This window comes from Anarhichas minor, unplaced genomic scaffold (assembly GCF_050575085.1).
Source record: "Anarhichas minor isolate MPS153535 unplaced genomic scaffold, ASM5057508v1 ptg000020l, whole genome shotgun sequence".
NCBI classification, from domain to species: Eukaryota; Metazoa; Chordata; class Actinopteri; order Perciformes; family Anarhichadidae; genus Anarhichas; species Anarhichas minor.
In genome coordinates this window covers 4,310,200-4,330,755 of record NW_027466466.1, presented here as the reverse complement: position 1 = coordinate 4,330,755, position 20,556 = coordinate 4,310,200, and the positions used below count along the sequence as shown (strand labels likewise).

At 42.8% G+C, this 20,556-nt stretch overlaps 1 protein-coding gene across 3 annotated transcripts in view; it reads right to left on the bottom strand.

Annotated features, from left to right (window-relative positions):
- Positions 1-20,556, bottom strand: part of hdac7a (histone deacetylase 7a) — a 46,050-nt gene that overhangs the window by 4,969 nt on the left and 20,525 nt on the right. For all 3 annotated transcript variants that reach the window (XM_076095488.1, XM_076095489.1, XM_076095490.1), the window contains 20 exons: positions 16,758-16,948; positions 16,496-16,586; positions 15,772-15,892; positions 15,454-15,554; positions 14,887-15,009; positions 14,570-14,679; positions 13,737-13,838; positions 12,744-12,915; positions 12,066-12,271; positions 11,551-11,754; positions 10,617-10,842; positions 9,309-9,442; positions 8,973-9,093; positions 8,286-8,335; positions 7,599-7,706; positions 6,200-6,255; positions 5,674-5,761; positions 5,372-5,491; positions 5,163-5,260; positions 134-252 (listed from right to left, as the gene is read on the bottom strand). In XM_076095488.1, coding sequence (XP_075951603.1) covers positions 134-252; positions 5,163-5,260; positions 5,372-5,491; positions 5,674-5,761; positions 6,200-6,255; positions 7,599-7,706; positions 8,286-8,335; positions 8,973-9,093; positions 9,309-9,442; positions 10,617-10,842; positions 11,551-11,754; positions 12,066-12,271; positions 12,744-12,915; positions 13,737-13,838; positions 14,570-14,679; positions 14,887-15,009; positions 15,454-15,554; positions 15,772-15,892; positions 16,496-16,586; positions 16,758-16,904 — 2,497 coding nt within the window. In that variant the 5' untranslated portion in view covers positions 16,905-16,948. The remainder of the gene's footprint in view (positions 1-133; positions 253-5,162; positions 5,261-5,371; positions 5,492-5,673; positions 5,762-6,199; positions 6,256-7,598; positions 7,707-8,285; positions 8,336-8,972; positions 9,094-9,308; positions 9,443-10,616; positions 10,843-11,550; positions 11,755-12,065; positions 12,272-12,743; positions 12,916-13,736; positions 13,839-14,569; positions 14,680-14,886; positions 15,010-15,453; positions 15,555-15,771; positions 15,893-16,495; positions 16,587-16,757; positions 16,949-20,556) is intronic.

The following is a 20,556-nucleotide window of genomic DNA, read 5'->3' as shown; positions in this document are numbered from 1 at the left end:
AATCTATTAATATCTCTAAATACCCACAGGATCATAAAGTAGAGTTCTTATTGGCATACACTGGTTGAAAGGAGACCCTGAGGGAGAGACTGGAGGACAGACTGTGCAGTCCGCGGTGGAGCACCGTGCTTACATTTGGCGGAGACCTTGTACCCTCCCAGAGGAGCGGGGTTGCCCTCGGCAGCGTCAAACCCGGCCGACACCAGTACGAAGTCCGGAGAGAACTCCTGGGCGATGGGCATCACCACAGACCTGTAGGGACACGAACACACAGGTCACTGAAAATCCATGGCACTGGGAAGTTGTCTGTGTTGTTGCAGTTCCTACTGGTTGGCAGCAGAGGTTGATGCAAGTCATTTATTACTTTTACTTTTTCCCTTTTACCACTATGCCTGCAAATGAAAAGTCTGCCATGTCTTGCCATGTAACATCTGTTCTACAGCAGGTTTGTGCGATCTCCTGGCTCTAACATGCACCACGTTATGCAACACATTAAACAGACCAAATCTCACAACCTGTATTTTAGTTTTTCTCTCCGATAGGCACATACACAAGCCTTTACTATATAGTTCAACTTAAAGAATAGAGGAAGGAAATGAGAGGCTTTTTCTTTCGAGTCGCATATAAAGCAATTAAAGAATACCACAGCAGTGACATCGCTGCTGAGAGATCACTCAGAGGAGTTGACATTTAATCACTCAGAAGGTGTTAAAACAGCAAAGTTGTATCTGTGTGGGCAAAGCAAAATGTATCTGTGTTGTAGAGGAGAGAAAATAACAAGAGGAAAGTGGAAGTACACGCATCAAAAGAGTCAAATCTGCACGTCAACACATGGTGCATGATTTTGCAGTTGAACAGCCGGCTGTAGCCCACATCTCAGCTGATTCACGGGTTAATAGCTCACTGATAGACAGACGTTCATTTGCATTTATTTCATCAGTTTGCTCATAAAGGCTGCCACAAATATTCAGCAAAATGTAGCCGTCTCCAAATCAAACCGTGCATTTCCAAACTGGGCAGTCTCCTGGAGATGACAGATGTACATGATCACATCTAAAAAAAAAGTCATTAACATGACAAGTGTAACCAAGGCTGATTCCAGACTCTGCAGCTCAAACAGAGCTGACAAAGGACTATTGTTTCTGCGCTGGACGAGCAGCTTTGAGTAATACAAGTCTGCTTGACGAAGTCAAATTGTTTTGTCAGCTCTTATGCTGTAGCTGCTCAGTGTTGTTTGTGCACTTCAAGCAGATGAAGGTTTCCTTAATGCTATTGTTGTTAGGAAGAGAGAGCGGTGCTGTCCCGAGGCGGAGGGAGGCTCAACTCTGCCGCACGATGCTGTCGGCCGAGTTCAAAGCCGGAGTGTGAGTCTGTTTCCCATTAGAGGCTTGTCACTCTCCTCACGTCATTGACAACACAGAGGAAAAGAGGAAAAACAGTCCATCTGGGATCCATTTACCTTCATTATTCTGCCTAGGGACTTAGGAGACCTCCCTCCCCTCCCCTCCTCTCGCTCTCTCTCTCACACACACACGCACACAAACAGGCACACACGTATATATATATATATCCGAGCGCACACGCACACATCCAAACACATACTGCTGTCATGACTGCATGCAGATGGACAGCATGAGCTCATAGACAAAAATGAGGACACGCAGAGATAAAACGCACAAACACATTCCAGCACACACACGCAAATACACGACACAAAGACGCACGTGAGGAGGAAGTTTCACACACACGTACGCAAACCCCCGCAGCAAAAAATGATCTTCCCGTGTCATCCTGCTGGTGGTGTAGTGAAGTTTTGAGTCGCTGAATAATTTCAATCCATAAAAGCTTTATCATAGTAACGTGGCTGTGTAGCAGAGCGTGCACAAACGTCCCCACAAAAAACACACACGCCTAACCGCAAAACCCAAACCCGCCTCCCCTGTAGACCCATTAAAGCTGCCGCACTCCCCCCGGAGAGAGAAACTACAGACAAACTAATGGAAAGATGGAGGGAAAGAGGGAGGGCGGGGACGCTTATTAAAGATCAATCAAGGGAGGAGAGGAAGAGGGAGAATGTGTGTGTGTGTGGAGGGTGACGGTGAGGGTCGGGGGATGGAAAAGAAGGGGGGGGGGGTGAAGGATAAGGTGAAAATGCAGCAAAGCTCCTTCTCTGAAGTTAAGCACTCACAAACTTTACCCATAAAATGTATTCCATTAAATGGCTTTTTTTTTTTCACCAGACCATTCAGCATTTGCCAACTTTATTAATTACAAAGCGGGTGCATGCTGTGTAAGCAGTGGGTGGGAGGTGGGGGCCTTTTAGATTCGGACTCCATGAAAGGAAAAATCCTCTTTACGAGTTGTGAAAGCAAAGTGCCTCCCCATTAGAGCCTAAAAAGAGATCATGTGCACCCGCAGGCTAATCGTAAAAATCATTCATAATTCCCACAAGAAATTTCCTTTCAAATCAGCTAAAACACGATCAGCTATTATTTCTCAGCAAATGCAGTGCGGTTCTGCACATTTTTGCTATTAACATGATAATTAATTGACAGCTCATTGAGACATTTTATGCGATATTGGACTATACAATTAAACTGCACTCGTTATCTGGCGTCCTGGTGGCCAAACTCTGACCATGTGATCACAACGTCCTCCGTTAAAGTCCACCTTTGTTGCATGCAGGTAAAATAGACAATAAAGCGAGACTTTAGGGCAGGCTGTCTGTGATTGACAGGTCACTGCCGCTAATAGAGCCGTATACGGCGTCTCTACGTCACTCCTACGCAGTCCGAATATGGTCACTTCAGTTCATTGGTTGCAAAAACGGCCGTAATCCAAGATAGTGACGGCGAAAAACACCGGACTTGAGGCTTCAAAATGGACTGTCGGGTGCCTCTGTGACATCACTGTGACTACCTCCACTTCTTCTATACAGTCTATGGTTGCATGTCATCCCCTCTCTCTCTTGCCACATTTCCTGTCATATGTTTCAGTCTATACTACCTAACAAAGGGGAAAAATTACCCAGAAACACAAACTTATGTCTAGTTCTTCCTCTCTCGACCATATCAAAGGCACAGATTCTGTTTTTATTAATACATTCAGCTCAAGTTTCACCTGGAATCTGTAACCTCAACTCTCTCACATCAGATATTACAATGAGGATTATTTTCTATAACAAAGCAGACATTGATCTGGAAAGTTTTGATGTGGTGAACCGTCACCATCGGAGGCTCCAGGCAGATTAAACCAAACAGAGAATAGCTCAGAACTTCTATTAGGTCCAGATCTGAACACCAGCCCATATGATTGGCATTATGAAAGTTTTGTCATTGCCATTGAACTTGGGAGGCACGTCCCGCTCAACTTTCACCAGATCTGAGTACTTTGTAGACTGGTTCAACTCAACTTTGTCATAAAATAGTTTTCAAAACATTTTCTATTTTAAAATTTGACAAAAAAAATGAATTTGATCATGGTAGGAAAGGAGATATTCTCATAGGAAAATCTGTTGCTCTGCTCCACAGAAAGGTCAGAGGTCAGGGTACAAAAGAGGCAGCTGGAGCTTGCAGGGAATCAGTGTTGAGTGCTGAAGAACAGAAGAAGGAAGGACAGTCCATTATTTAAATAGATCTCACATTGGTTAAGTGATGTTGTGTATTAATGGAGGTTGACGGTAATGACAGGAAGTCATTTTCTAAGTCTGAGCTAAATAGTTTCCCCTCCTGTGTTAAGAACAGTTGAAAAAGTGGTTAGCCAGGATATTCTTTATTTTCTTAAAAAAGCAAATGTCATGTGTGTAACAAGTGGAAAAGCCAGGTGCCAAGTGTGTGTTGTTGTTCTACAACTATTAACACTGAAAAAGAAAAGGTTTTGGACTCTCTAAGATCTTTGACTTTTTTTCATCCGTTTCTTAAATCATAAACACAGGAGCGACATCAGAAAGATCAGACTTGGAAATAGAATTTATTGATTTTTCACTTGCCTCTCAAGGCCGCTGTGTGCGAGTGCATGTTTTATTCTATTATGTTATCGTGCTTGTGTGCAACTGCACACCCCCCCCCCCCCCCAAAAAAAAATGTCTGCGACTTTTCCAGTAACCATGCGGTTGCCACAGTTTCCTTGTGGTTCGATGCGCCAGACGACCAAAAGGCCCACACTGCTGAAACTTTATTGGTGCCAAACAACCCCCTGATGACAATTATCTAACCCACGAGCAGGAAGTAACAATCCGCATTCTGTCAAACTCAAGACCCGGAGACCGTTTTACTGTAAAGCTATTGGAAACAGGGAGCGCCAGACACATGCTCTCCAAATGAGAAAGATTATTAATTACGCAAGAAGTACGTCAGAGGCAATGTGAGGCGGAGCCTCTGATCAGTTTAAGTGTGTTTGTTGTGGCTCAGTGTAAAGGAAATAAGAGAAATTGTCTTGTAACTCAACTTAACATCCTGATCCTGATCAATGAAAACTGTAGCTGGTGGCAAAACTATTGAGACTGTGAACTAACTTAGACTTTCTTTCTGTATGCCTTATCTTCTAGATTTCACAGCCAAGACACAAAGATAAACTATCAGCATTCAATTTGTACCAGGCTAACTTTTAGAGCATGCTGAAACAGAATAAAGATCTATTTTAGCTCACTTTCTCTCCAGTTTGAATTTTTTTTTTATCCATCCCATATAAGAAGAGCTGCAGGAACAATATAAATAATTTACAGGACACCATTTATGTAAAAAGACACGTTTTGTGCTAAATCGGACGACCAGACGTGTACAACAGTCAGTAGAAAGTTCCTCTACAATTCTATGGGAAGCAACACAACATGACGTTACAAATTAAAGAGAAAAACATGTGAGTGGAGAGACATAACAAGTGCATATACTTCCATAACAGACAAGAAGTGTCAAAGCATGTATGACAATGATGTGAATCACATGCTCTATCCTCCGCAGGAACCAGATCTCAACCCGACCAAACAAGACTTTGGAGCAGCGTGGGATGGGGTTCATCCCTGCATGCCAGGGAGCATTAAAGCTGTTCTGGAGGCTCAGACACTCAATGTAGTTTCTTCCTTTAATTTGTCACCTATCTGTGTCTCTCTTCTTCTCTCGTAAACTGGTGTTGCAGTGTTTAAACAGAGCGGTAGTTGACGCTACCTGAATGCAGAGAGGTACTCCGCATCCCCCATGGGGGGGTCCAGTCCTCCCGTCCACGCCACATTCACGTTGAAGCCCTCGCCTGCTCCAGAACCAACCTAAACCCCAAAATACACGTGTTGCATTTTAATTAAGTGTAAATGTCACACGTCAGCCTGTTAATACCATGTATACACAGTCGACTACAACGTGGACTGGACATCACCCACCTCAGCTGGCGACCCACTGCCAGGGAAGAAGTTTCCATCGTCGTAGCGATGAAGTGAGATGTAGAGAACGCTGGGGTCGCTGTAGAACACTTCCTGGGTGCCGTTGCCATGGTGAACATCCTAGCGACAGGATGAGGGAAGACATGATTATATTAAACATTGCAACGCCACAGAGAGATAAATTCACCATCGAGTATACTCATATGTGATACTCGTATGTACTGACTTGTGAGTATCACGTGGGTTTTCATCAATATAAAACAACAGTGAAAACGACAGCGTGAGCTAACGAGCCGTCTTACCCAGTCAACAATCAGGATCTTGCCGACGCTGAGCCTGTGCTGGAGCTTCTTGGCGGCTATGGCCACAGAATTGAAGTAGCAGAAACCCCTGATAGACAGAGAAAGTGAGGATAAAACAGACATTTAAAGACAAGAAAGTTAGGACTTTAACTGACAAAGAGAAATGCTGAATGTCTCTTTTAGCTCGTAGCTCTTATTTATTTTTGCTGAATTGCAACACGAGTGATGTAAAGTCATGGGAATATTGAAAAGGGTCTGTGTCTGAACAGTAGCTGTACTCGGGATAAATGAGAAGATGTTGAGCGGTCCGAGTGTCGTACACGGAAATAAAACTATTAATCTTCCTTATTTTGTCCCTTTGTCGTCTCTCTATCACTTCATAAATATCCTCCACAGAGAGGCTGCTGACAGTGCAGCAAGAACAGGGAAACTCACTCTGGACTGACTGAGTGACACACACACACACACACACACACACACACACACACACACACACACACACACACACACACACACACACACTTACATTGGATTAGAGGGGTCTGCGTGATGCCCTGGCGGCCTGACCACAGCAAAGCCGTTCTGTGCAGAAGAAGACAACGCTATTAATTAAGTGTTTCACTGCATATGAAGAGCTTTAAAAGGAACCATTTCATAGTTACACATGTGTATGATGTACAGCAATGTAACAAGTTTGGCACACATAAGTGAAGACACCTCTTCACAAACACACAGTTCAAAACCTGTCATTTAGAAATGTATCGACGGGTTTCTCACACAAAGAAGAGCACGAATGTTTCCTGGTTCATGTAAAGTTGGTTTATCAGAGCTGCTTCTATTTGTAGATTTAGAATTAGAGTCAACTTCTCAAAGCTTTAAGTCAAACATTTCATGAGCACAAAAGGATCAAACGCGTGACTGCTGGCAATGTAAAGACAGTGGAGGCCATTCATCTATGTTGTCTTGTAAATGTGTATCATAGTATTTATTCCTTGCCATATGTATAGCTTTTCTGAGGTGGAGCAGTTGTACTGTTGTGTAATGGTTGTGTACAACCACTGCTCAGTATAGACCGAGCCTCAGGGTGGTGTTTGTTGGTTTTCATATTCCACCTGCTTTGTTTTACACAATCTTGTTTTTATTTGTTTCTCTGGGGTGAAAGTGTGTCAGCTATAAATACTTTTGTCAATTATATTATCTACATAAAAAAACAACAACAATTTCATGTTTAGCCCGGACTTTAAATCATTGTGAGGAGGAAAAGGAAGTACGTTTAGGCCACGATGAGACAGAAAAAAATATCCTCTGAAAGCCATTCATCTTTGAAGTGGTTTGGGCAGAGTGACGCATGCTTCTTTGCCGGATGCCATTTCTAGGTTGATGCGTCTTCCTCATCCTTGCAGCTGACCGACAGCAACAAAACACTTCCAGCAGAGGACACGAAGTCGAGAAGATCACAGTAACTGAGATCACAAAGTTGTTTTTGGTTCACAACCCAGTGCCTGAAAAGCTGTGGCTCTGTGTGCACGGGTAACATTAAGACTGTAACTTCTCCCCTTCACATGATAAACCTGCATTTAGTCAACACAGGTTCTATTTGAGGAAGTGGGTTAGCACCTTATGCTTGTTAAATCATGACAGTCATAAATAATACAACTATCCTTTAACTATTTGAATAATTGTCTGCATTGTCGGCAGAATTATTTTTCGGAACAATTAATCCGTATTTTAAGTTTAAATTCTCTTCGTCACTCCAATGCCTCGAGCGGATAGTGCTTAAAGCAAGGCGAGTGACTCAAACAAGACACTGCAACAGAAATGGAATGAAAACTCGGGGATGAGGCAACAAAATGTGGTAACACAAGCGTCTTATCTGGAGGCGACGGTGTGACGTCCGGCTTTTTCTGCCGGGTTTAGTTTCTCACCTTCAGCTCTCCTTTGGCCACTCTGCAGGCCAGCTCGACAACGCTGCCCGCCGCCATGCGTGACGCCGTTGAAGTGTGCGACTCATTCCAGATGGTGTCATTATCCACCTGCCAATTTGAAAAGACACAGGACGGAGGCCAATGAACGATAGGATAACAACAAATAGCAGAGGAAACACTTATAATATCTGTTTTATGAAGCCTGACTATGTCTATTTTCTTTCTGGGACAATAAAGGCTTTCTCCAGACATACAGCTGTGACTGCCGAGTAGAAATGTCCACGTCCATAATGCTGGTAAATTTCCTTTACTTTTGTATTCTGTGCTCTGTTTATTCACAAATGGGCATTACTGTCCATCTGGCTCGGACAATGAAAGCCGAGGCTTTTCTTTTATCCCTGGTCATGGACATGTTGTTCTGATTAGCTGTGACTTGTCAAGGTCCGACACGGACTGTCAGGCAAACGTTAGCGCTGGGCCAAGCCAACTCTCTTTTCCTCTTTAATATCCTGTCTTTCTTGTCTTTTTCTCTTTCCTGCCTTGGTTGCTTTTTCTTTGAAACGATATCATCTTTCATCAGCACAGTATTGTTTAGCTTTTATTAAGAGCTTTCTGGAATTACAGTGTGATCAAGAATACAATTTGTTTTTTGTGGGTGTGTGTGTGTGTGTGTGTATTTTCTCTTACCCCTACACCCCCACAAGGTAACATCACAAACATCCTTTGAGACAGGATACCTTGGGAAACAGAAACATGTTTTTAAACATCATTCAATTACGTTTCAGCTTGTTATTCTTTTCAACATAATTCTTGTTGCAAGATGACTAACGGTAAGACGAGCCATGATCCGACCCTTTTTGAGCTGAGTTTTTGCAATGAGGCTCTTTGCAGATCGGGGGTCGATTTTGTGCGAAACATATTAGCATTACCTAATTTAAATATGTGTCAAATTGCACAGGAGCACCAAGATGCTATCTGCTAGGCAGCACCATTAGGGGTGTATCTCACCCTTAAAAGGGAGCTTTGAGAATCATTTGTTCAAGTTTGGCAGCCGCAAAAGCCGCGCAATCCTTTTGTGAATTCGACCCCGAGAGTATTAATGGCGTGACTTGATTTTTGGTAATAGATCCAGTTTGTAATTTTTTTTAACTGAATCAACGTAATTCAAGGACAAAAGTATTTTTCTCAGAACTGTAAATCTTGAGTTCATGATGTAGCTGTAGCTCTGTTATTGAGAAGAATTGGACATCTGGAACATCTGTTTGGTATTGATGTTCCTGATCATATTTACTGTGCAAAGTAATGTCTTTCATGTTCACTGTTAAATCAATTGAAAGTGTTTTGAAACAACAGATTTGAGAATACGTGGCATACCGGCCAGTTTGCGGTTATCCAGTTTGAGTCTGTTGAGCGGGTTGGTGCCGTAGAGCAACACATGGCGCTCGGTGTGGACCGACTGCAGCTCCTCCATAGTGGCTTTACGACCGCGGATAGTCTGTCCGAACAGAACATGACAATACATATAGGCATCACATGGACAATGTACAGCATGTCATGATTAATAATGTTAAAAACAGAGAAAGCGATACTGTGCTCCAACAGAATCTAATGTACCTGTAAACTCAACCTCTCTATGTTCAGACAGACACATACAATGTAATTTCTGTAGGTCAGATCAGGATGAAAAACCGTGTCCCGTGCCTTACGTACCTCACACTGTCCCCTCAGGCCTCTCTCCTGTAGTCTGGACCAGATGCTCTGTATCCTCCCAGCATGCTCTGGGTGACTGCTGTTGTCTCCACATGTACACTGGTGCTTCAGCATCTGAGAATCATACACCAGGCCTGCATGCACGCACGCAAATAAAAAAACAGATTCGATATCACCATTTTGCCCATACAATATAGAGTATATTCATACTGTTGACGCTGACCTTTGATCACTTTTCCAAACATTTACTCCAGTTGTATCAGGTGACTGCTTTTTCCCCATATAATTACACTTAAACATATTTTTGGCATACACTTCTTGTTTTCAGATTTTATTGCCACTTCTACATTTTTTATTACTTTCTAAAACAGAACATCAATAACTATTAAAAGGGACAGTTCACCCCAAAATCAAAACTACATGTCTTTCCTCTTACCTGTACTTATTTATCAAGATTGTTTTGGTGTGTGCTTGAGATGAAATAGTTCATACATGAAGCTGTGCTTTGAGCACCACAACCAGAGTTCCATATAGTCCCATTCAATTTGAGAGAAGTCAGACATCTCTACGGACGATATCTCCAAAACGCAACTGACACCGAAACAAATAGCACTACAGGAAGGAAATACGTATCTTTGTATTTTGGGGTGAACTGTCCCTTTAAGTCTGTAAGTGCTACTTCTTTAACTTTTCCCGATGAGGAGCACAGGTCAGACAGTGCCAACACTCATAAGGGTTTTGGACTAACACCTACAGAGTTCTCTGCGTCTTTAAATCCAGATGTTCCCAACGGCAGTAGTGTTTTGATTGATCCATTAGTTGAGTCAAATCAGTTGTTCCTGTAAAACTGCACTGTTTTAGACTTAAACTACATTAGAGCTTTTAAATTGATGTTTTAATTAAATTTGTTGTTTTTCTTTAATTCTTCTTTTTTCTCTATTCATGTTTTAAGATAGCCAAGAGGTGCAGAGCTTCTTCATTTTGGTTTGTTCATGAGTAGGACCTTCCTTCACTTGTAAGCGTGACATTTACCTCTGCTGGTCAGTGCATGGTGCTAAATACTGGGAATTAAATGAAATATCGTTTTGGTTCCAATATTATTAGTGACATGACTGTAAATTTGGAATAGAGGTGGTCAACGACATGCAACAATGTTTCCCCAGCCGGCTTCAAACCAGGGATGTTTCTTTTATACAATATGGTCAGCGTTTTAACCCCTAAGCCTCGGGGGCACCCTGAATTTGAAATATCATTAAGAAAATGATCATACATACCTATTATAATACTGTACGAACATATCTGACTCACCAGTGGTGAAGCGTGGTTTGCTGCTGCTATCTTGTGCGGCCAGGTTCAGGGGGTTCTCAGGCAGAGTGAGAGAGGTGGAGGCTGGGGAGGACTGTGTACGTGACAGGGGCCGATGGACTCCCAGCCCACTACCAACCCCGCCGCTGCCCCGCAACATGGGTACTGCCAGGGTCTCCATTTGTCGATGCAGCTGCTGCAGCTGCTTCTGCTGCTCCCATAGCAACGACTGCAAGAAGGGTGAGAGTGAAAGAGATGAAACATAGTCGACATAATTCTAAATAAATATCTTAAACATGAAAGAAGACAGAGTGAAGAGAAAAGAGGAGAGCAGGAGCTGTAAACAGCACAGGGTCTTTTTCTAAACCACGGAAAACATCAGTGAATATCAGTGCTTGTTCAGTGCCATTGCTACACATATGGTATGCAGCTGCACATCCCTCTAAAACCCTCCAAGTGATTTGCGTTCAAGGCTGATAGCCACAGAACGTCCTCCAGTATAATGTCAATACAGTCTGAGATGGTTATACTTGGCTCCCCCTATCTGACCTGTACCATCAAGAGCAATCTGGGTCTGTCAGTTTTAACTTGCTTTGAATCTGGAAGTCATTTTTCACTCTAATCTCTTCCTTTAAAATCCCCTAAAACCTGACTCGTAGACTCCTGATTATGTGGTTTGACTAGTGACTGACACATTTTCTGAGAGTGACCCCTCAACGTACAGTGAATACACCCTGTAACCGTATCATGCTAAAATAACCACCTTGATAGAATGAGTACTTGTCAAACCTCAAAACCATGCAACGGCAACTAGCCTTACATGCAAGTGTTAGGCCGCCCCCTACAGGACTGTTGGACAAAGAACAGCGGTGTGGTTTAATTCCATCTACCTGCTTCCTCTCTGTGTGTATCTCATGCGTGGAAGTGTGTTTCCAACCTGGTTGAGTATGAGTGCATGTTGCAGGTTAAGTTGCTCTTCGTGGCTCTTGGATGCCGTCGGCTCCGCCTCCCTCAGTGACTCCGCCCTCACTCCGCTCTGGTAGGTTAGCTCTGTGGGCGACATCCCGCCACCGTCCTCTGAGTCCATGTCCTCAGAGGGGATCTGGTGCAGTCTGGGCTTCTCGTTCGACTTAGACATCAGCTGCACAGGCACATACAGGCACATACACGCACATTGAAGTTGGCAAAAAAACACACCATGTAGACAAATATACACGTATTCATTCGCATGACAGCAGATTGAAAAATGCACATACAGAAATGCAGATGTAGGCTACTGTTTACTGAAACCTTTTACTCTAAAATCCCTGAATCAGTTACCACCACATAGTACCCCATGCTCAAGTAGATTTTAAAGAAGGGGGATATGTGACCATTAGCACAACAAACAAATCTCCCTCGGGGACAATACAGACTGTCTATGTATTACTGTGTGACTGCACTTCTCCAAACCTTGCCCAGGTGAGTTTGCTGTTTGAGCCTCTCCAGTAGTTGCGTGTTGTGCTGCTGTTGGAGGAGATGTGTGTGAAGGGTCCGCGTGCTCTGGGGGAGGGGCTCCGAGCGTGCTCTGCTCAGGGGCTTGTGAGGATGAGCTCCTCCAGGGGCGAGGTGGTCTAACTGGGGGGCAAACTGTAGCTGGACGGGCTCTAAGCCTGGAACTGGTCAGAGACGGAGACACGAGGGAGCGGAACAATAATGAGTTTCTGTGAGCAGAGACAAAGTAACGTGTGTGCACACACATCATTTCTCAAACACAAATAAACACACAATAGCTACAACGATGTCAAAATTGGTTGAATCATTTCTAATTTATTTTACAATATTGTTTATTTCAAATAAAACATGCTGTCTTTCGTATGTGTCACTGAATACATGCAACTTGCTTATCAATGAAAGAAAACAGTGTTATTCTAAATGTAACCACTGGGTAGTGCTCTAACATCTCAGACAGTCAAATTAAAACACTTTATATTTGTCCTTTTGTGACTATTTGGTAACATCTTGGATATATATATATTTTTTTTCATCGTCCTAAATTGTGGAGCTTTTGGCCCTACATGTGTGCACATGTGTTGGGTTTGTAAATGCATGTACATGTCTAAGGTATATGTGAGTGCGTGTGTGTCTCACCAGTGAGGAGCGGAGTGTGTACCAGTCTAGAGGGTTCCAGGATGATGACAGGCAGATGATGGTTCAGCTGCCCAGCCTGGTCCTCTCTGCTCAGGGGGAGGAAGACCGGCGAGCCCCCGGCTGTAACCACTGGCATCCGGCCTAATCTCAGAGAGGACTGCTCTCCGTCAGCCTGCACACAGACAGTCATTCAGTATTTACAGCAACAGACAACATTCTATCTGACGTAGCATCATAGCTGGATTTCCGATGATACAAAATGATTTGTCCAGGTGACGTGATTGGAAAAACTTCGAGCCACTTTAAATTTAAATATACACAAACCTCAATGTAATAATAAAACACATCTCATTAAAGGGAAAATTCACCACCTTTTATGTGGATGTCCAATGAGTGTAAATGTAGTCAATTGAAGCAATAAATTCTTCATTGTGTGCTGTATTGACAGCAAAAGGAGATCGCTCCTGCTGGCGGAGGCGAGCCTACATGTACCAGGATGCATTGCGTGGAGGGTCCCCGACACTCTGGCTCGAATAAATAAGGCTGAATATCTGAGTCAGACAAAACACGGTTAAATGTATCCTCCTCCACTCAGATTTTGAGATGCCATTGTCACAGTTTGCAATACAAGCGAAGAGAACAAATAAGTTCTGTTTCTGAGTGGCATCAGAGCACGCCTCGTGGCAACCCAAAGGCAGAGACTAGAACTCCAAGATGAAATGGTAGCCTACAGTTCTTCCTTCTTCTTATGTCACTGTCACGTCAAATAACAGAGCTGGATGTAGGAAGAAAAAACTATCTTATAACGAAGCTTCCATGAATAGAAAGAGATTCCTTGATAGTACAAAGAATTTAGAAAGAAAAACGTGTCTTAAACGGAGCAGATGACTGCGTTAGACAGAACAGAACACTTCTCTCACCTGCTTCAAGGAAAAGGAAAAATGATTAAGATTAAACGGTTGTGATAGACATCTGTTGCAGTTCAGTGTTTACCCTGGCGTTGGCTGGTAGTCCCAGTGTGATGGTGGGCAGAGTGGAGTGACTCTGGATGGTGAAGTTAGATAGAGTGCCATCTCTTAGCAGCAGCCTCTGGGCCTGGAAATGCCAAACACAATTAATAATGCATTTATATTCAAATCTGAATTGAATTACGTTCATATACAATACATGATTCTGGATAAGAGAAATCCCATTAAACATTTAAGACCAGTGCTGGTTGTGCATCCCATGATAATATTTCCGGAACAAATGTCACAGATGTAAATCATAACCAGTGTCTAATCAAGGTAGCGTGCTGTCTTGACACCGGAGAATGATGAGTCAGACATCCACAGCAGGTGTGACCGAGGTTGACTGTTTGTGATTAAATCAATTATGCATTAACATCTGACAAACTCAGTGCTCCCATACTCGTGTCATTGCTTTAAAGATGTCATTACTCAGCGTCTCGGAACAGCTCATGTACATGAAACAACATCTTCTTTTTTTTAATCAAAGTGTGTGCGTACTTGTTTAAAATGCAAATTTTCCCCATCTCTAAAATATAAGTCTGAAAATCAAAAAGGAGGTATTTCCTTTTGCTTTAGTGTTTTCTATTTTTCTATTTAACTATTTAACTTCTATCGGGATTTCTTAATGACTAAAGCAGTTTTCTATCACAAAGGTACTGTCATTTCTCAAAACGTCTATACAAATGGACTCATTTTGTGTCAAAACATGTTTATTTATTATACTTCAGTTAATCTTGAGCTGATGTTTTAGTTAGTTTTACTTTATCAGTATTCTGAAAACATAACATATATGTGTGTGTGTGTGTCCTTGCTAACCTCATGCGAGAGGCCGCCTGCAGATGGCAGTAGCCCATTCTCATTGGGCAGACTGTCATTAGGAGAACTGCAGCCGGAGACTGGAGTGCTACTGCTGCTGGGGGACGAGTCTGGTGAGAGACAAGCAGTGTGTCAGTTTAGACTATGCATCTTGACCATATTTACATTACATTTGACCATGTCAGTGAATCATTTCTTAACTCAATCACAGAAGAATGAAAACCTTTGCTTTCACTCACTGAAATGATCACACATTAAACAACAATAATGCGTTTCCACTCACTCATTTATTTGTGTGTGTGTGAGATTCTAATTACCCAGTGTGTCAGGTACTCGGTGCCTGACGGTGGCCGGGGCACTCTCTTTGCGGGTGAGCGGGCTCTTGCGGGTGTTTAGGTGTTTCTTCAGCTTGTGTTTCACCTTCAGATTGGGCTCAGACGCTAACAGTTCAGGGCAACATGGGGAATGTTACTTCATGCAATCATACGTGAATGGTTTACTACTGTAGTACGACAACAAGGATTCAACCTATTTCCATTTTCCACAGTAGGAAGCTATGTAAACTACTTTGTCTTAGTAGGAAAAGCATGTGTTGCTGAAGCAGCTAAATGGAATTCAGTCATCCTTAATATTATGTGCTTTTCCAAATCAGACATGTCTAAATCTCTTGAATGTGAATGGACATGTGCTACACCAAAAAAAAAAACAGTAGATAGTATTACAGTTAGCGAGTATGACTGATATAAGCAAACTGACCATCCACATGGACAAAACACATGACATGAAAGGGGACTGTATCCGTTTTATCTTGAATTTTTTAATGCTGATTCAGTCGCTGCCTCTGGTTAAAGTCAAACTGTGCCGGTGGATGTCAGATGTTTTACCTGCTCTGCGTAGCGGCGTCCCCTCTGAACGATCGGGAGAAGGCTGTGACGGAGACGAGACAAGAGTCTGAGAGGACGCACTGGGGTCTGGGCCCAGCTTTCTGGTAAAACACAACGCACACAAACAAGACATACAACCATTAGGGGAAATAATCATACCACATGTGGTTGATGTTTATGTGAAATCCAGATTTTAGAGTTGTCATGGAATCAAAGGGTTATTTAAAGAATTATTAGACATGTGGCATAATCAATGTGTTCATGGTGCATATTTAGTGTTTTGATATTGTCATACTGTCTGTGTGTATTTTGTCTCACCTGTATGCTACAGGAGCTGCAGTCAGAGTGTTGGAGTTAGTTCTCTCCAGCGCTGCCTGTTTCTGCTTCTTGAGAATCACCTCCTGGAGTTTCTGTTTCACCACGGAACTGGCCACTGCACCTGTCAATCAATAACACAAGCAACCACTCAAAAGAAGGACTCACCAACCATCGTAATTCATCGTAATAAAGCGGAGCAAGAAAAGACCATGCCAACAACACAGTGTGCAGGACAGAGTCAGTGACTTAATACTGTGGAGAGTTTCTGCAAATACACGTAATGCCATGCATGGCTGAGAGTACGGATGCATGCGTGTGTGATGCAGGGGAAGGTCACTGGTTTCTTTGGGAGTGTGTTTGCTGATATTTCTGTGTGTGTCCACACACGGAGGTGACAGGAGGTGCTCCGAGTGATCAAGTCAATATTGACCCAGTGACTTTATGCGCCCAGACCTAAAGCTATAATTAACACCAGATCACTTCACTTGTCAGGTTATATTTAGCCCTCGTCTCAAAGCAAACAGCTTTGAAAATGGAGTAACACTGTGTATGATCTCTTCCGGGGACTTTCCACTCTGGCCACAATTAGCAAACTGGGCCTTTAATACTTTCAAAGCCATGGAAATAGGTTTATATAATGCTCAGTGAAAGTAAAATTACAACTTAAAATGTGAACGGAAATTTGTAGTAACATGTGGGAGTGAACGTGCGTGAATTGACTCACTCTGTTGACTCTTGTCTTTGTGCTTTAGCTGCTGCAACTCCTGTTGTTTCTCGTGGTGCTCCTGCTCTCGCCTCCTCTGCTCCATATTGAACTAACCGCCCCCAACAAACACATTCATATTATAGCAACAAATACAAAGCAAATGCTTGTAATGTAAGGTCACCTTGTAAGAAAATATTATGTGCAATGTTGTTTCAAGAAGCTAGCTTAAGTTTTTTTGACAGACAAATTGTACTTGATCTCTACGTTTTATATCCTTTACCCGGATATGCTGGTGCAGCTGCTGTTGGGAGAAAGAGGTGCGGGGCTGAGAGGAGAACGGGGTGAGGAGTAAAGGCGGGTGTAGCGGGGTGAGAAGCGCTGTGTCCGAACCAGGGCGCATCCCCCGCTCTCCCACCCTGAGGTCCATGGGAAACAAGGCCGCGCACGACACCGGCACTGCCACCGAGGAGTCTGGGAAAAGAGAGGGGTGGTGAGGGGGAGGGAGGGAGAAGAAAGGGGGGTCAGTTTGCTTCATCCCCCATTAAGAGCAGTCGATTAACACAATACTCTACCCATAAAAACAATACGCACATGTAAACAAAGGCAAAATGTTTTTGAGAAAACATAAAAAGAAATACACCAGAATGATGTTTCATATAACAGATGCTTCGGCGTTCTTATGGTTGTCAATCCATTCAGAAACATTCAATGTCTGTGTACTTACGTTCCAATTCAAGATACTCTGACACAGTAAACTTAAGACAAGACAGTTCACTGTGTAAACTAGGTTTAAATCTACTGTCTATCATAATAACCATAAACTAGCTTTAGAGTCAATTGAGGTGAACAAACATTTTGCTTTAGTTTCCTTCAGTTAGCAACCAGTAGGCTACTGTAACCTGGAAAATGATATGAAACAAACACCAGCATACATGAAACTAGTGTTGTGTTTCAGTTCACATGCTCTTGTACTTGCACTAAATATTTTTCTTCACACTGACAAGTATGGCAAATTGCAGTGCACTGTGATAGTACTACCATATTGTTTGCCGGATAGAAGTCATCCGTACTGTTTGTTGGGTTAACTCAGCAGTCTGCAATGATTTGTTACCGCAAATTATAATGCTGCTAGCGACCTAGCCGGCTAGCATCGGCAGTATCTGAATTGAGACACAGCTAGTAGCTATAGCTAGTGTGCACAACTAGCTAGTAGCTAGTAGCTATAGCTACTAGCTAGTAGCTACTAGCTATACTGCAGTGGCTACTGTCCCATCTCCTTTTTAAGCTAGCCTGTTCTACTAGCCTCTCAAAGCCAATTCATATTCTCATTAATCTTTCATTATTTTATTAATTATATTTCTACAGCTTAATCTTGACAGTGGGCTTCCTGTCCATGGTTTATGATAAATGATTATCTACAAGCACCTCATCTTTTAACAAAGATAAAACAATAACTTTGTTAGCATTCAGGGTTGGCATATCCTATGAGTCTTAGCCATTGGTGCACAGTCAAAGCCTCATGGGAGCTGTAGTTGGGAAAGGCTACCGCATTATCATTTTAGGGCTTTCAGACAGAATGATGGCAATATTTTGTAGTTACTTTGCTTAATTGACAGCAGAAATGAATTATGTTATTTTAACATAATTAATAAATAATTTTCCCTTGGGAAATTAGTGTTATTTTTATTTCTGTGAAGGCCTATATGGTACAAAATGTATGTTGTGTGCATTATACGTCAAGACCTCACTACACCCGACCTGAACGTATTCTACTTAACTACCAAAGTGTATTTAGTGGTCTATTGTAGATGTGAAAAGCGTGTGACTACAAGTTTTGGATCCTAACTGAGAAAATTGGGTGAAAAGATGAGTTGCATCTGCTCTCACCCAAACATGTGCCCCAACCGCCATACTGAGCCCCAAACTGCTCCAGTGGACAGCAATGAATTCAACTGCTGATCAAAACTATTTTTTGTACAAAAAAAGCTCAAATCAATATCAACTATATATGTCTGTCTAACATCTCAACTAGTATCACACAGTGACAAAAAAAAGTTCTGTCTTTGAACATAAACTCACACCGTCTCTCCGTCTATGTGTGTCTGTCTCTTTTTTCACGCGCACACACACACACACACACACACACACACACACACACACACACACACACACACACACACACACACACACACACACACACACACACACACACACACACACACTTTGCATGCTGTTGGGGTTATTTGCATTGCATGACTGAGTCAATGGGAAAGATTGCCTCATCTGGCACTAAAAACAGGATCCAGGAAGGGAACAGCTTGGGAAAAGGCTGGGGGTGGTTTCTGTCTGTGACACACACATACGCATGCGCATTTTGCACACACGCACACACACTCAAGCATACAGATGCACTTGCAATTGCACAAAAAATGCACACTGACTCACACACTGACACAGAAACGCAGCTGTTCGCAAATACACACATCCACATGTGTCCCACCACGCACTAACACGAACACATCTTTGGATAATACTTTAGCAAGCAACACATGTTCCCCAACATACATATTTACTCATACGCATAAATAAACACACACACATACTGTAAAGACGTTTACACACATCTACATGCTGCACACTCGCACACAGCTGCACACACAAGACAGGCTTGAGCAAACACCTATTGCACAAACCTGCCTTGACGCTTCAACCAAAACTTTAAACACACACACACACACACACACACACACACACACACACACACACACACAGAGCGAGCCTTGAAATAACTTGGCGTGACATCATCTCCGTGCTGCTGCGCCTGGTGCTCAGATGTCAGGCTGCAGTGTGTGAAGTAAATGTCACTCACAGAGGGGCTTGGCCCGTTGCCAACAGCAGCACTGGAAATGGGTGAAAGGGAATAGAATAGAACAGAAAAGACGGATGTGTTTTTGGCGTCGTTTCTACTACCGGATGTGTGTGCACACACACACACACACACACACACACACACACACACACACACACACACACACACGCACAGTGAGCGTGTGAGTCTGTGCTGTCATTAGCATCGCTGTTTGGGTTAATCATACATAGAACTGTGTGTGTGTGCAGTGTCAGAACCCCTCCATATTAGGAGGTACAAAAACAGAGACACAGTCTAAATGCCGACCATTGCTGGAATGACAGAAATCCCTTGGCAAACGCACCCAAACGCACACACACATACACACACACACACAACCAGTTGTGCACACGTATTCTCTGCAACGACAGCAAGGAATAACAAAGCTATTATTCTGAGGGAAAACGAGACGAGAACATGCTTATACAAGGAAACAAAGGCCGATACACACACACACACACACACTCACAGTCGGGAACACCAGTGTCTCTCATATTCCTTGCCTCCCATGGGTTATAAATAGCAAAACATACCCTGCTCCAACATTTACCTACACAGGGCCTTTTGTTTTCGACAGAGAAACACACGCACACACACGCACACGCACACACACACACACACACACCCCCAGTTTCCAGTTGTTGGTTTCGTAAAACTGAATAGATGTAAATGAAAGTGCCTGGGAAAAGAAACAGCAAAGGGATTAAGAATGGGAGGATGCAATATGGTTTGCTTGTTTTCATTGTATACTTGAGGTTTGCTGAGAGAAAATAACCACTTCTTCACTGTGGTATTATGACCATTATCACTTTGCAAAGTTCAACTTTAAGAAATCCTAAGTATTACAAAATGTTCAATGACCTGCTTGTGTTGTGTTGAAATGACATAGGCATGGAATCACTCGACAATGGAATTGTCTTAATAAGTCACATTGTTGGCTCGATATGATGAGTCTAAGACTCACTGGATAATAATGTAAAGTGGCTTTCATCGACTGACTTTCAGTGTGTACGCCTAGTGACCATTTCAGACTTTTCCCTTATTTGCTCACACACCTCACACCTCTAAAGAGTGTGTAAAAGCCTGCAAACAGAGGTACGTTATTGACTCAACACCAGAAAAAGACAATGCATGATGGAAAGCTTCCATACTGCAATGACTTTATCGCTCT